The 17292-nt window shown below is 45.1% G+C and overlaps 1 protein-coding gene across 1 annotated transcript in view; it reads right to left on the reverse strand.

Annotated features, from left to right (window-relative positions):
- The window catches only part of LOC148526530 (protein kinase C delta type-like), a 45525-nt gene extending 30606 nt beyond the window's left edge, over positions 1-14919 (reverse strand). The window contains exons 1-2 of the mRNA XM_088470164.1: positions 14418-14919; positions 12173-12273 (exon numbers count right to left, since the gene is read on the reverse strand). Of these exons, the coding sequence (XP_088326290.1) occupies positions 12173-12273; positions 14418-14919 (603 nt within the window). The remainder of the gene's footprint in view (positions 1-12172; positions 12274-14417) is intronic.
- Between the last annotated feature and the right edge of the window lie 2373 nt (positions 14920-17292).

Here is a 17292-nt window from a genome sequence, read left to right on the forward strand (position 1 = left end):
ACCAAAGGACGCACAGTATTGCCGTGATTTATTTCTGTTGTAAGTCTCGCTGAGTGCCTCCCATCTCCGATCTATATACTGAATTTTCTGGGAAGGACACCGGAGCTGTTTTCTCTTTTAACGGAGTGCCGGTCACCTAGTTGTCTACATTACTAACCCTGCATGCGTATTTCTATATGACACAGGTTTAGACCTCAAGGCACCCGTCTATAGTTTCTACCCTCTATAGACTGACATTGGTCCACATCGTGATCATTGCACTTTTATAATTCATTTTATGCTAGTGCCTTTACCACTGTAGTTTCAGTGGTGATGTCTGAGGCACCTCCATAAGGTGAATCTACTGGACTTTTTGATGTCATTTTACCTATAGGTGAAATTTTAACATTGTCTGACGCAGAGATCAACAACATTCTATTTAAAGATAACTTGGAGACCACTGCTGGAGATGAAAACATTGAACAATTAATTGCACAATTGTTCCGTTTAAAAAAACGAGAGATAGATTTCCATCTACACGGAGTCACGTTGTCGGACTATTACAAGGATAAAAAAATCCCCAGAGGTTTTAGGATAAAAAATATTCCAACTATAGGACGCCATAACCCTGTCTTTTGTAGACGGTGGGCTGCTGTCCTCAACAGATGCTCCTTCGATCTTATCCTCCTTGTGGTAGAGGAATCTGCAAGAGAATTAGCAGCAGCAAAAGATAATATCGTTAAATTTGAGACCACCCACGCATCTCAGTTATCCACTGCAACAGCTGTTGAGCCACTGTCTAAATTAGCCATTCAAATTGAGCAATATAGAACAGATCTCATCAAATTTAAGAAATCTAAATTACAGACTGTTAATCGCGATTACGCTGAATTAAAAGTATACAGCTGGGTTAACAATAGAAGTTTGGGGAGTGACAGACGACCACGATTTAGACCACGAAAGTTTCCCCTAGAAACAGAATCCTCCAGTGGAGGTATTTCTTCTAGCGACACAGAATGTGCTACGGACATCAGAAACAAATCTTCCCAGAGACCCCCTTTAGGGGTACGCACACGAGCACGAGCAGACACCGCTTTAGATCCAAAACCCGCCGTGGAGGACGTCATCAGAACCCCGGTCGGGACGAGAGTACGCGGTGAAGGGACACGAGGTGTTAGTCTATTTAAGGTATGTAATCATTTGTTTCACCTTATGTCTTGATAAAAGTGGTTTACACTGAAACGTTGACCAAAGGACGCACAGTATTGCCGTGATTTATTTCTGTTGTAAGTCTCGCTGAGTGTCTCCCATCTCCGATCTATATATATATATATATATATATATATATATAAGCTGAATAACTGTGGCACTCGGAGACTGATATGAAAATAAGTATATTGAAAATATAAATTGCAATGTTTTGGGGCTCTTGGGCTCCTTTGTCAAGGTGTGAACGTTCACACCTTGACAAAGGAGCCCAAGAGCCGCGAAACGTTGGAATATTTTGTGACTATTTTCAATATACTTATTTTCATATCAGTGTCCGAGTGCCACAGTTATTCAGCTTCTTTATAAATTCCTCTATCCTGAGGGCACCGGAGCAAGTTGTCTTTGTAGCTGAAGAGTGACGCTCCATTTGTAGTATATATATTGTGACACAGTCAGATTAGGGGTCCCTCTCCTGGGTCCCTTTCCTTACACACACACACAGCAGCAGGGAAGCAGCACACCAGTCTGGATGCGAGTACAAGCTGGTCGGCGCCAGTCTTTATTGTACAGTGTCAGAAATAACATAAAGAAAACATAAACATAAATCCTAGCCCTGTCGGGGCACTAACTTCATAGGTGGTTCCCTCACTAGCAGAACCTGGCAGGGCCTAATGCCCTCACCAGCAACAAAGGCACAGCACAACACTCACAGTTAGGTTTCCAAGTGTCTCTGAGCAAACTCCCTGCCTGCTCTCCCAGGTGAGACAATCAGCCCTCAACACACTAGGCTTATATTGGCCACTCTCAGGTGGAAACCCTAACAAGCCTGTTACCAGGCTGCGAGAACCAAAACCTGGAGTGACCGTGGGTGGAGCCCTCCCTCTCCTCTCACCCACAACCCCCAGGTCCCAAACCGGCTTTTCAAAAAGCCGAAACTCAAGCCTGCTACACTGCAGACTTTCTCCTGGGGGTTTAAAACACATAAGACAGGAATCTGGGACAAATGTACCTGCCACAGACCACTTTACCAGTGATCCTATCACATATCCCCCCCCTTTGTTTCTACCTGTGGGGCGGAACAACTGAATCCCCCAAACAATGAACGCGTGACAACGCGTCAGCATTGGCCAGGTGGCTTCCTGGCCTGTGTTCCACTGAAAATTTAAAAGTTTGTAACGCCAAGAACCATCTCATAATTCTCGCATTACTGTCCTTATTTTCGGACATCCACTTCAAAGGGGCATGGTCAGTGATCAATTTGAACTTTCTTCCAATCAAGTAGTACCTGAGAGCCTCTAATGCCCACTTTATGGCCAACGCCTCCTTCTCCACTGTGGCATAGTTTCTCTCATGTACATTCAACTTTCTACTTAGATAGAAAATAGGGTGTTCCTCACCCTCCTTGTTCTGGGACAGGACCGCTCCTATACCTACTTCTGATGCATCGGTTTGTACTATGAATTCCCTTTCAAAATTAGGAGTCATCAGGACTGGTTGGGAACACAACGCTACTTTCAACTCCTGAAAAGCTTTCTCTGCCTCAGGACTCCATTCTACCATGACTTTTTGTTTGCCTTTGGTCAGGTCAGTCAGTGGGACTGCCATGGTGGCAAAGTTGGGTATAAACCTCCTGTAGTACCCCGTAATTCCCAAGAAGGCTCTCACCTGCTTCTTATTCAGAGGCCGTGGCCAGTTTTGTATGGCATCAACCTTATTGAGCTGAGGCTTTATCAGGCCTCTGCCAATGGTGTATCCCAGATATTTTACTTCCTCCATGCCTAGACAACACTTTTTTCGGTTGGCTGTCAAACCTGCCTTATAGATGGAGTCCAACACTGCTTGTACCCTGGGTAAGTGAGTCTGCCAATCAGGACTATGAATGACCAAGTCATCCAGATAAGCAGCCGCATACCGTCTATGGGGCCTTAGAATCCTGTCCATCATTCTTTGGAAGGTAGCAGGTGCCCCATGTAGCCCGAAGGGCAACATCTTGTACTGAAACAAGCCCTCTGGCACTGAAAAAGCTGTCTTTTGTTTGGCGCTCTCGGTTAACGGTACTTGCCAATACCCTTTGGTTAGGTCAAGAGTGGTTAAATACCTTGCCGTCCCTAGTCTCTCAATCAGTTCATCCACTCTTGGCATCGGGTAGGCATCGAATTTTGAAACACTGTTCAACTTTCGGAAGTCATTGCAGAAACGCACACTCCCGTCGGGCTTTGGAATCAACACAATGGGACTTGACCATTCACTATGTGATTCTTCAATAACCCCTAACTCTAGCATAATTTTAATTTCTTTCGACACCGATTCTCTTTGTGCTTCTGGTAACCTATAGGGCTTTAGATTAACTTTAACCCCTGGGTCAGTGATTATGTCATGTTTAATGACCGAGGTTTTCCCAGGTACGTCAGAGAACAGCACCCTATTTATGATCAGAAACTCCTTGACCTCTTGTTGTTGAATTGCCGACAGGGTTTTTGCCACTGTCACTTTGGGAACTAAGGGCCCTGGATTTACTGGAGGGGCTCGGACGGCCGACATTACCGTTCTATCTTTCCAGGGCTTTAACAGATTTATATGGTATATCTGTTCCGGCTTTCTTTTCCCCGGCTGGTAAACTTTGTAATTGACCTGTCCCACTCTTTCTAAGATTTCAAAGGGCCCTTGCCATTTAGCCAAAAGTTTATTTTCCACAGTGGGAACCAACACTAACACTCTGTCCCCAGGAGGAAAGCTGCGTAACCGGGCATTGCGGTTGTATACCCTCTGCTGTGCCTGTTGAGCCTGTTCCAGGTGCTCTCTCACTATCGGCACTACCGCAGCAATTCTCTCCTGCATTTGAGAAACATACTCAATCACCGTTTTGTAAGGACTAGACTGCCCCTCCCATGTCTCTTTGGCAATGTCTAGTAACCCCCTTGGGTGTCTCCCATACAACAAGTCGAAGGGTGAAAACCCGGTGGAGGACTGGGGAACTTCTCTTATGGCCAACAATAAATACGGCAATAAGTAGTCCCTATCCCTACCATCCTTGTCGACCACTTTCCTAAGCATGTGTTTTAACGTCTTGTTAAAGCTCTCGACCAGCCCATCGGTTGGGGGTGATAAACCGAAGTTCTTAACTGTTCGATTTTGAACAGGCGGCATAACTCTTTCATGACTTTTGACATAAACGGTGTACCCTGGTCAGTTAGTATCTCCTTGGGTATACCCAGCCTGCTAAAGACATGAACTAGCTCTCTGGCAATGGTCTTGGTTGACGTATTGCGCAACGGGATCGGTTCCGGGTACCTGGTAGCGTAATCCATTATGAACAGAATATACTGGTGTCCCCTGGCAGACTTCATTAAGGGTCCAACCAAATCCATCGCTATTCTTTCAAACGGCACCTCTATAATAGGCAATGGAACTAGTGGACCCTTAAAATGTGGCCTGGGAGCATGATACTGACACTCAGGGCAGGATGCGCAAAAGTCAGACACCTCTTTATGAAGCCCGGGCCAGAAAAACCTCTGCATTATTCGCTCAGTGGTTTTCTCTACCCCTAGATGGCCTGCCGTTATATAACCATGGGCCAGATCCAACACTGTTCTTCTGTAGGCTTTGGGATCTATTAGTTGTTCCACAATATCTTCCCCCTTCTTAGTCACCTGATATAACAAATCCTGACACATTGCCATGTGGGGATAGGACAAAGGACTATCAGGGTCTACGGGTTTACCATCAACTACTTTTACATTCTCCCTGGCTTTTACCAAAGTAGGGTCATTCAACTGCTCCACGGCAAAGACCTCTCTTCTGACCTCTAAATCAGGCAGACGATCACCTGGCCCAACAACACTTCCCACCTCAATGGGAGGCACATCAGTTGGCGGGCCACCGTCACACTCCGCATTCTCTAGTTCGCCAATCATAGTAGAAAAAGGGAATAACTCTGACTCAGAAGAAACTCCCTCCTCCACTACATCGACAACCTTCTCAAATGGATCGGGGTTGTTCACCTCTGGAACAAAACGGCTTTCCCACAACTTCCAGAAGTGAGCAAAGTCTCTCCCCAATATTGCATCGTACACCAGACCATGCACCAAACCCACAGAAACTATAGTAGAGCCACATGGTGTCTCGATGTTCACCTCGGCAGTAACATAATATCGAGTATTCCCATGTATGCAGGTCACACCAACAGTTTTCCCCTTACGCCTCAAGGGGTTCACCAGCTCAGCTTTTATAAGTGTCACCAAGCTACCAGAGTCTAACAGTGCCTCTACTCGGTTGCCATCTACAGTGAGTACACACATGTGCTTATCAGTCTCAGCCTGCCGATCAGCTGTACAGAATGTCTGTGCAAAGAAAAAACCCCTGCGGTAGACATGAGCAGTATCACATTGCATAGGTTCAGTTGTAAGTGAACAATTAGCGGCAATATGGCCGAAGCCACCACATCGGAAACACTGAGTCATATTAATGTCTAGTCGTTTACGGGGCAAGAACCTTCCTGGCCTGACAGGCCTGTCTCCAGATTCTACACCCTCAGTCTTAGGTACATTCCACCGCCCAGCACCCTTCTCCCCTGGAACAGTCTTACCAGTGTCTGTGGGAGTTCGCCGGTGCGCCATCGGGGCTCGGTGGGGCATACTCATCAGCTCCTCAGCCGCCACATACCTCTCCACCAGCTCGACCAACTGGTACGCGGACTTAGGGTCTGCATGGCTCACCCACTTGCGCAGAGTCACAGGTAATGATCGCAGGTACCGGTCCATCACGACCCTTTCCACGATCTGTGGTCCCGTCAGCGTCTCGGGCTGTAGCCATTTTGAGGACAGATGGACGAGGTCATGCATCTGTGAACGTGGAGGCTTGTCCCTATGGAACTCCCAGCGGTGGACCCGTTGGGCACGAACAAAGGTGGTGACTCCCAAGCGAGTTAGGATCTCCTGTTTTAGTTTTTTATAGTCCTTGGCATCAGCCAGGCATAAGTCGAAATAGGCCTTTTGTGGCTCCCCAGACAAAAAAAGGTGCCACCAGACTTGCCCACTGCTCCTTGGGCCAACTCTCCCTTTCGGCCGTTCTTTCAAACGCGGTGAGATAGGCCTCCACATCATCGCCCGAAGTCATCTTTTGGAGGAAGTGACTGGCTCGTACGGAGTGAGTGGTGGTGGGAGGACCCATATTAACATCTCTGGGCCGGGCGACCAGGTGCTGTACCACCTCTTTTATGGCCTGGCGGGTTTCCTCGATGGCGACCTGTTGTTGCCTCTGGGCTGTCTCCAAGGCCAACAGTTGCACCCTGGTGGATTCCTGCTGAGTCCAGGTAGATTCCTGCTGAAGTTTGTTCGTCTCCTGCTGAGCTCTGGTAGATTCCTGCTGAGCTGCTGTAGCTTGGAGCAAGGCCTTAATAATGTCCTCAATTTTGTCCCGGGGTGTAGGTTGGAAGCTGAACCTTGCCTCTCTGAGCATTGGCTGACGCCTCTTCTATGGGACTCCAAGGACACAGCGTTATTTCCACACTCACAAATTGGGTGTCTGTCCCTTTAATTTTTAAACGGAAAGTTTTCCTCTTGCTGCAACTTCAGTGTGTGTGGGTGCCCGCATTCTCCACCATATTGTGACACAGTCAGATTAGGGGTCCCTCTCCTGGGTAGAGGACTCCTTCCTTACACACACACACAGCAACAGGGAAGCAGCACACCAGTCTGGATGCGAGTACAAGCTGGTTGGCGCCAGTCTTTATTGTACAGTGTCAGAAATAACATAAAGAAAACATAAACATAAATCCTAGCCCTGTCGGGGTACTAACTTCACAGGTGGTTCCCTCACTACCAGAACCTGGCAGGGCCTAATGCCCTCACCAGCAACAAAGGCACAGCACAACACTCACAGTTAGGTTTCCAAGTGTCTCTGAGCAAACTCCCTGCCTGCTCTCCCAGGTGAGACAATCAGCCCTCAACACACTAGGCTTATATTGGCCACTCTCAGGTGGAAACCCTAACAAGCCTGTTACCAGGCTGCGAGAACCAAAACCTGGAGTGGCCGTGGGTGGAGCCCTCCCTCTCCTCTCACCCACAACCGCCAGGTCCCAAAACGGCTTTTCAAAAAGCCGAAACTCAAGCCTGCTACACTGCAGACTTTCTCCTGGGGGTTTAAAACACATAAGACAGGAATCCGGGACAAATGTACCTGCCACAGACCACTTTACCAGTGATCCTATCACAATATATATATATATATATATATATATATATATATGGTACAGGAGCCATTGGTATGACTAAAGATTAGATATTATTTGTTGGTAACTTAATGTATGCCAGTATCGAAAGAACAAACGCTGTTTCATCGTGTGTGGCATCACCAATAAAATACTCATTATAAAGCAAGGTCGATGTTTCATGGAGAGTGCCCGCAATTGTGTATGTGTATATATATATATATATATATATATATATATATATTATGACAAGCAGCAGCACTCCAAGGGGACTTGTCAACACTCACAATGAATCGAACAAAGAATATAGATTCATTGTGTGTGTTGACAAGTCCCTTTGGAGTGCTGCTGCTTTGTCATAATATCGGGGTCTGTGCTGGACTTTTGGAGGTGCACCCGGGCATTCATTGGAATTTGGAGTAGTGCTGGTCTTACTTCGGAGATTTTATATATATATATATATATATATATATATATATATTTATTTTTAACTTTTAGAGCTAGTTGATTTGTACATTTTCTATGATTAGGTCACTAAGTCAGTTGTTACATTCTCCTTATTATATATGTGGTTTATTCAGGCCCACTGAGAGCCGCGGCGGGCCCGGGTAATAGGGGGCGTGGCCTAATCGCAGGAGGCGTGGCCACGCACCCTTCCCGAAAAATAAAAAAAAGATTTGCAGCGCCGCTGCGCGCTGGGGAGGGGGGCGCTCTGGGCCCCTTCAGCCCTTTTCAAAGCCAGGGGGGCGCGATCAGTGTGATCGCTGCCCCCCACAGGCATAGGAGACTACTGTGGCTGTTGCTCAGCAGCCATGAGCAGTCTCCACGGCAGCTCAGCACACACTGTGTGCTGGGCTGCTGTGAGGGAGGGGGAGCGGCGCCGGACCCGGGCCCCCGCCGGGCCCCTCAGGAAGCCCGGGCCCCAGTAATCTGTACCCGCTCCCCCCCCTCTCGGCACCCCTGGGTTTATTGGCTAATTATGATTAACGTATCATGCTCACAGTGGGCCTGATTCAGAGACGGACACTACTGCGACCGCAACTGCGTCTCCGTACGCAACTCAGTTGCTAAAATATGCTAATGTTAACGAAGATTACCCGAGCATAAAGACGCCCACTACTGCCTTCACATCTGCGTACAACTACGCATACCTACTTAAACATCAGTACCATCTAAGTTCATCGGTGGCCATTTTACCCTTGCGGAAGGTCTGACCTGACATAGGCCAGAGAGCTCTTCTGCCACTCAGAGCTGTGTATGCAATTGTAGTGGTTAATTTATGCACGCCTACATAACGGCGTTCAAACGGCCAGGCACGCCTGCGTTTCGCTAACCACCCCCTGTCAACACCCAGAAACGGTCACTTTCTGTCAATCAATCTGCAATGGGCCTCCATGGTCTGTGTGAATGCACCGCAAACGCACTGCTGCCTTCGCGCACGTGTACTGCGATGCAGGCGCAATGGTAAATAATCGCCCGAACTGCATGCAATTTGAAGTTGCGTTCATTTGTGAATCAGGCCCAGTATCATTATGTTTGTATATGTGTTATTACCTACTTGCATATACTTGGGATTATATCTATTTACGTATACACTCTGTTTCTATAGTTACCAAGCAAACCCCGATAAGGATGTGCTGATGTGATGATGCACTTCCAGGTTTACCGGAAGTAGACATCTGCCGGGTCCATGCTGGAGACTCACATTTGAATATAAGGTGAGTGATTTATGATGTACAATGGGCCTGATGCAGAGTTGTACACAGGTCACACAGCAGCTCTGTCTCTGGATGCAGCTGCTCTGCGAAAATATGTAAAAGCAGCAGGATGCTTTTGTGATCCACAGCTGCATCTAAAAATGCAGCATCGCATCACCTGCATGAACATCGGTCATCTAAGTATCCCTCAGGTTACCTAGGATGGCCGTGAGTTTCACGCTTCTGGGGCCAGTGAAGCTGCGTCCAAGGATGCAGCCACTAACCTCAGTACGCCTAGAAAACGGGGCTGACATGCCGCCATTTTCTGTAATGCTGGCCATTGCTGCGGTTTAGCGAGCAGTGTGACCGTTGTCGCACATACAGATCTACACAAGCGCAGTACAGATCCTACGCATGTGTAGATTGACAAACATCGGAGATATACCCAAACTATCGAGTTGCGCACAACTCTCAATCAGGCCCACTGTTCCCTGAGGAGATAATTACATTCTGATAGTATGGTATGCAAGTGTTTAGTGCTAACTCATCTCATATATATGTATATGTGGGGAGGGGGGGTGGGGGGCATAGGCCACACCCTCACAGCATTGGTCACAGTAGGGATGGCCATTGGTGGTGTTACCATCGATGGTCACCAGTGGCAGCTCCAGACGTGGGGCTGCAGCGCAGTCCACAATTCAAATAAGGGAACCACACCAACTGTCATTTCACACGCTGCCAAACATACTGTAGATGGCCGGGACTCACTGGCAGTTGGTGTGGCTCCCCTATTTGAATTGCGGACTGCGCTGCAGCCCCACCCCTGGAGCCACCACTGATGGTTACTATCGATGATGATATAGCAAGTGGCCATCGATGGTTAACAACCATACAATGGATGACCATCAATGGTTTCACCAACTGATGGTTATTCCTGTTCTTTGACAGACTGGTGCATGGGCCAGTCAGTCAATGACCATCCCTAGGTCACACCCACCACATCACTAGTCAGACCATAGGCCTTCATATGTTTCAGCTCCAGGCCCATGTGGATCTTAAGCTGGTATAAAGGGAAGGGGGATAGAGTCCGCACAGGTTTACAAAAATAAATAATAAATTATATAATTAAATCTGTGATCCATTATGGTTAATGAAATAAAATAAAATAAATGAAAAACCAACATGAAGGGTCAATCATGTATTATATATAGTAAAATGACACTAGGTTGGTGGTGCACCCACAGGATTTGTGCATTACACAGTAGAAGTCAGAATTTTTTTGCAAACAAACAAAAAAATAAAGGTTAAAGACAAATATGCCTTTGTTGGGGCACTCTTAGTTGATAAATAGTAAATTAATTTGTATATGATGGATAGATAGTACAATAAAACTTAGCGTTTAATAAAGAACCTAAAATAAATTCTCTCTTTTAATGAAAATAAGGGTAAATGATACCAAACAAAACAACATATATATATAGATATATCTCCCAATATATTGGTAAGAGAGGATCACCAAAATTATCCAAAATACAAGTGAGCAATGTATATGTGGCTATTATAATCAATAAACATTCAGTTATGAAATAAGCACAACTGGCAAATTGCTAACCAACATAGTATGAATATGACATATACGGTATATATAAAAAAAATTTATACCAACTTATATTGTAGAAAAGATAAATAATAAATCCAAGTGGCGAAAATATAATAAATACCGTGGATCTCACACTCCAGTTAATCTAATCAAAGTCCCAGAGAAAAAACTGTGGAGTATCAAATAATATGAAAAAAATTTTTTGAAGAACTATAATGATGAATAGTGATCATCTGGGAAAATGATAAGGATAATTTAATAATATAATGCAACTTCAAAGACAAATGAAAAAGTGGATAATGGGCAAATGTTAATGTGCACAATGAATGAGAGAGATTGGAAAAAATCTAGAATAACATATAAAGTGACGTGCAAATTCATATTAAGTGTGCATAGCATATAGGCTTAAACTGTAAATCAAGATTTAAGACACAGTAAAGGTCAATAATGACAGACTTTATAAAGTGACATGTGTAAATTTCATATGGAATGTGCTTAGCATCTGAGCCTTGAACTATAACTCAATGCGCCAAGACACAGAAACATAAAAACTGTACAACAAAATTAAACACAAAGTCAATAATAACAAACTCTATAAAGTGACATATGCAAGTTTCATGTTAGATGTGCCTTGCATATAAGTTTATCTGTAACTCAATGCACAAAGAGTATGTAAATAATCTTAAAATGGCCCTGGGTAATTTACAACTGGTAGGAAGTCAAACTTTACACTTTTGCACAGTGGGCCTGATTCAGAGACGAACGCTAATGCGACCGCAACTGCGTCTCCGTATGCAACGCAGTTGCTAAAAGATCACCCTAGCATAAAGACGCCCACTACTGCCTTCACACCTGCTTACAACTACGCATACCTACTTAAACATCGGTACCATCAAAGTTCATCGGCGGCCATTTTACCCTTACGTCAGGTCTGACCACACGCAGGCCAGGGAGCTCTTCTGCCCACGTAATGGCGTTCAAACGGCCAGACATACCTGCGTTTAGCTAACCACCCTCTGTCTCCACCCTCAAACGGTCACTTCCTGTCAATCAATCTGCAATGGGCCTCCGTGGTCTGCGTGAATGCACAGCAAATGCACTGATACCTTCGCGCGTGTGTACTGCGATGCATAAACATGCGCAATGGTAAATAATCCCTTGATCTGCGTGCGATTTGCAGTTGCATTCATCTCTGAATCAGGACCAATGTGTCTATCTTTAGATGCTATCTATAACCCCAAATACCGTCTCCTAATAATACACCAACCACACCACAAAGCACAATGAATTGATACTGTCACAGCCCCAGCACTATAATTACATGTAATGCAGCAAATACAGTGTGGAATATCATTAGGTGGATGGGCGAATCAAAACTAACATTGAATAATATTGTGCTGTAGCTTTGTTCATCTTTACTAACATCCCAATACAGACATACAGTAATTCCCCTGTGACAACTGAAACCTCATTACTTACCTTTCCAAAGCCACCCTGGCCTAGCTGACGGAAGAACATTAGTCTCTGGATGGTGTGAGAGACTTCAGATCTGAGGCTGGATGACTGATCACTGCTGGTTTCTAATGGAGTGAAAAGTGAGATGAGAACATTTCAATAACGCCCATATATTATAGAACATTAAGGGCCTATTTATCAAATGTTTTTATTTTCATAAAATTATGTAGAGAACTGCAGTTTCTGCATAATTTTATCCGGTGGACGGCACTGCGTCCACCGTCTTCCCGACTGTTTCCCGTTGCTATGAATTGTTGCTATGTACTAATAGCCTTATGCATGGGATTTCAGAGAAATCTCCTGCAGAAGGCTAATTAGCACTGCAGATAACAGTCCCCATTATTATCAATGAGGACTACGATCTGGCCCATATTCCGAAAGCAAATCATGTTGGCGTTTGGCCCCATTAGTTTACATCTTCTTCAGATGGTGTAAACCACTTTAAGTCTATGGAGGCGTTAAACACAGTAGAGAATCTTTCGATGCAGTGTCAGGTGCACCCAGAGGAGTTTTTTCACAAAGTTTCACTATGGGGCTGCGAGCACGTTTATACGAGTTCGGGCTGCCATCAAGTACGGCTGTTGTCACAATGACTCGCACCTGCGAGTACATCGCATTTAAGTGGACTGAGCCCTTATCCTGAGTATCATTACTACAAACCAGAGCCCTTATTTGTCTCTGATGCAAAAGAGCAGCTCCATGGCAAAGGGACTGATTCAGGGCCACTCGCTGCTGGTGAGCGCTTGCTCTGAATCAGGGCGTGTTTTGTTTATATTTCTTCAGGCCACTCATTAAGCTGTGGGTGACCACTCACAGCTTTTGCGAGCGGCCTGGAGCTCGTCTCGATTATTGCGACCATCCGGCTTGCGAGGAGACCCTGTGGTAGGGTCTAAGCTCTCGCAAGCCCGTGTGGATTTCCTCCACTAATAGAGCAGGAAGTCCACTACTGACATCACGAGTGATGTCAGTAGGGCCGCCCACAAACGCCAGGTGTTCCTAAGGGAATGCCTGCGTTTGTGCAGCCACCCCCTCCCCGCCTACAAAATGGGGCGAGCTGTCACTCACCATCGACAGCCGCCTAGTCTTGTAGCGAGACCCGCAGCAACTGAAGTTTAGTCGCTCGGCGGGTCTCTCGCATGCGCACGCCGGAGGTGGCGCATGAGCAGTCGGGCACCATCGACCCGCTTGCAAGCGCTGTGCGCTTGTGAGTGGGTCTGAATCATGCCCAAAGTGCAGAGTAATACATGTGGTGTATATGATGCTTTACACATTACTAATACTCTTAGTGGAGATGTATCAAACCTTGGAGAGAGATAAAGTGAAGAGACAAAGTACTAACCAATCAACTCCTAACTGTCACTTTACAGGCTGTGTTTGAAAAATGAGTTAGGAGCTGATTGGTTGGTACCTTATCTCTCTCCTAGGTTTGTTACATCTCCCCACAATATGTAATAGTTTGGTTGTAGTCCATGGGGCACAATGTTTCAGCCCAGATATAACGCAACCCTTCATTACTAATAAATACAAATATTTTCATTGATAAGCATTCTTTGATTACTAGCCACTATTACCACTAAATTAGATTTTGATACAAGAAACTTAGGGCCTGATTCAGACCCGGTAGGAAGCGCTGAGCTCTCGCAACCGGGTTGATTGTGGCCCAGAGCGCATGCGCACAACGGAGCCGGCTCCGTCGTGCGCATACGTGAGACCCAGATAGCGACGGGCAATCCGTCGCTCCGGGTCTTGTACCAAAGGGAGCGTGCTGTCGATGTTGAGTGACAGCACGCCCCCTTTGGTGGGCGGGCCGGGGGAGTGGCTTCCCAAACGGAGGCGTTCCCATGTGAACGCCTCCGTTTGGGGCCGGCCCCAGTGGGAGAGATTTTGGCTCTGTTAGAGCCGAAATCTCTCTGGGGCTTGCGGCAATGAGACCCTACCACAAGGGTCTCGTCGCAAGCCCGATGGTCGCGATGGTCTGTGAGCGGCCAGTAGGCCTTTCTAAAAAAAGAAAAGACCGGCCCTGATTCAGAGCGAGCGCTCTGACAGAGCGCTGGCTCTGAATCAGGGCCGGAGTATGTTGTAAATAAATACATGTAAATGTATTTTCAAGTAAATAGAGGCCTCAGCACTTGTCTACTATAGCTCAGCCTAGCAAAGGACATTCACAGTGTTTGTATTAAAACAGGTTGTATGTATGAGTTTCCCTTACCCCTTCTCTCTGCATCTACGTGATGTTCTTTGCTCTTCTTTTTCTTCTTCTCATCTCCGGTCTTTTCCTCTGGACAAGATGACAACTGCCTGCATCTCTTCTGTCTCTTGATGGAAACCTCCTGCTCTTCATCAGAGGGGTTAGAAATAATCCTCCTCTTGCTGTCATGTCGCTTGCTCTTCTCTGAGCTAGATAATAGCTTCCTCCCCTTCTTGATGGAGACCTTCACCTCTTCCTCCTCAGAGGAGTCAGATAGGATCCTCCTCTGTATGTCATGTTCGATCTTGCTCTTCTCTGAGCTGGACGATAGCTTCCTCCATCTCTTCCTCCCCTTCTTGATGGAGACCTTCACTTCTTCCTCCTCGGAGGAGATGGAAATGATGCTCCACTTCATGTCATGTCCATTCTTGCTCAGCTCCTCTGAGCTGGATGATAGCTTCCTGCACCTCTTCATCCCCTTCTTGATAGAAACGATGCTCCTCTCCATGGCGGCCTTCTTCATCCCTGGCTCCCAACGGTCACTCTTCCACCAGTGGCTTGAAAGCAAACAGCCCAGTTGCTCTGACAGCGGCTGCAGCTTTCAAAGTGGCATGTGCCATCAGTGGCAGTTACCTGCCCATATCCCTGTGCTATATACCTGGTGTATGCTGGTCGAGCCTATGTGCATGTAACATCAATAGCATGGATTAAATAGGGGTTTCCTAAATTATGGGGTGGGAGTCATTTTATCAAATTGAATTGATCAGTTTAAAATGTATCTATATTAAGGTCTAAATTAAGATATATATTGAATTATGTTTGTCAACTATGTTATTAAAAAACAATTGTTATTCTTATTTATATATTATTTATTAACAGTTATTTATGTAGTGCACACATATTAGACAGTGCTTCCTATAGAACATTTCAGTTACTGACATCAGTCTCTGCCCCAGAGGAGCTTACAATCTGTATACCCTATCACATGGGCACACACAGTTTATAACAATACCAATAGTTATTGAAAAGATAAACGCAGAACACGTAGGTGTCAGTACAAGTAATGTTATTTATTTTACAGCTGAATATAAAAGGCAGTTTATGAACCAGGGAGTGAATACAATTAACATGTTCACAAGATACTTTTGTTTGTATCAAAAACTAAATATTTCTTACTAAAATATAAAATTAAAATAGCATATAATCACTAACAGGAAATGCTATAAATCACATAAATCCCCAAAGTATATAAAATCCAGCACATTTGCATCATATTCCTCTGTCTACAACGTAGTGACTGGCACACATAATTCTCAACAGTCTATAAATTCTCAAATGTTCACTGTATTTCTTTCCCCGACAGATTAGTATATACTAGTGCTTCAGTTAGTATATACCTGGTAGGTCTTTCTGATAAAGTGTCCCGTATGCAAGTGTTCAGAATCTCCAATATTTAGAGGAGGACAAGGCTCTACCCTTGTTCAGGGAGCTTATTATTCACAGATAAAACATTATTCTGCTGTAGCCCCTTATGTATTATACACCTTGCATTTATAAAGTCTGATGTACAAATAATACTTGCACCGGGATATTTAAGGCTCCGTGCGGTAATTTTCCCTGGTGGCTGGAGTCTTTAGAGCTGCGGTGTTAGGCGCAGGGAGTACCTTGACAAAGACGCCAGGGAGGCGTTGAAACGCGTAGGTGATTCATCAATTACTTTTCCTCACTGACTGGACACTAATTTTATTCTGCGGACATTAACATCTCCTTGTCTGACTGCTGCAGCCTGAGTTGGTCTGAGTAGTCAGACTTCTGCTTCCACCCCACTCAGATACAGTCCCTGACAAATTGGACATCAGCTGCCAGGACAAGCTGCTATACGGAGACCCAGGCTCCCCACTAGGTAAGCGTAGGTTTAGAAGTGTAATATATTCTTTTTTATTCTATTTTCTTTTCCTGTTGAAAAAATGTTGGTAAGTAGTTACACACACACACCTGGCTTTTAGTGGAGATGTACAAGACATCACATGTGCTATAACCAGCGCCATTTGACACTTGCATTGAACATCAGTATGCAGGGCGGATTGGGAACTAAAGGTGGCCCTGGAAATTTATTTAGAAGTGGCCTCATGTGGACGGCACTAATCTACTGTAGATGGAACCAACACCAAAGTAGGTGGGATAAGTACATAACTATACTCGCAGAACCCTCCCCGGCAATGGCTGACGCACATGTGTGGTCAGATTGCTTTTGCAATCATTTCACTTCTTACACATCACAAGGATCGACTCCTTTCACAGCCCCTGTACCTGTGTGTGTGATTAATGATACATCCAGGCAATCTATAGTTTCTTATTGCCACGAATAGTGATGTTAAGAAACTATAATATGGCCCTTGTCACTTCTGTTTTTTTGCAACCCCTTTGTATCCCCTGTGAATGAGTCTTTTCTTACCTATATGATTTATCTGTAACAGGGAACCTCTGTAGGAATTGATCCTCCCTGGACAGGCAGTGTATTACAGATATAGAGAGAGGACCAGCGCTCACCCAGGAGGTGGAGTAGAAATGGCAAGGTTGGGATAGAAAGGAATACAAATGTGGATACAGTTATAAAAGGTGCATGTTTATTAGTATATTGAAATATTAATCGATGGTAATGCAATATATGCGTGTGTGTATAATTATACACAAGATGGCAAAGATCTAAAAATAAAGATATAACAAAACCTAATACCGGTATATAAACATATAGGTTGAGACAAAGACAAACACAGCAATACGTGTTTTCATCCAGTATAAAAAGTATTAATTATATGGACAGTTCCACTGAAACTCCTTATTCCACAGCAAATAAACACAGTGAGGAGCTGAACTGATATCTCCTTAGCAGACC

The sequence above is a fragment of the Taudactylus pleione genome, unplaced genomic scaffold, assembly GCF_031769625.1.
Source record: "Taudactylus pleione unplaced genomic scaffold, aTauple2 ptg000095l, whole genome shotgun sequence".
Classification (NCBI taxonomy): Eukaryota; Metazoa; Chordata; class Amphibia; order Anura; family Myobatrachidae; genus Taudactylus; species Taudactylus pleione.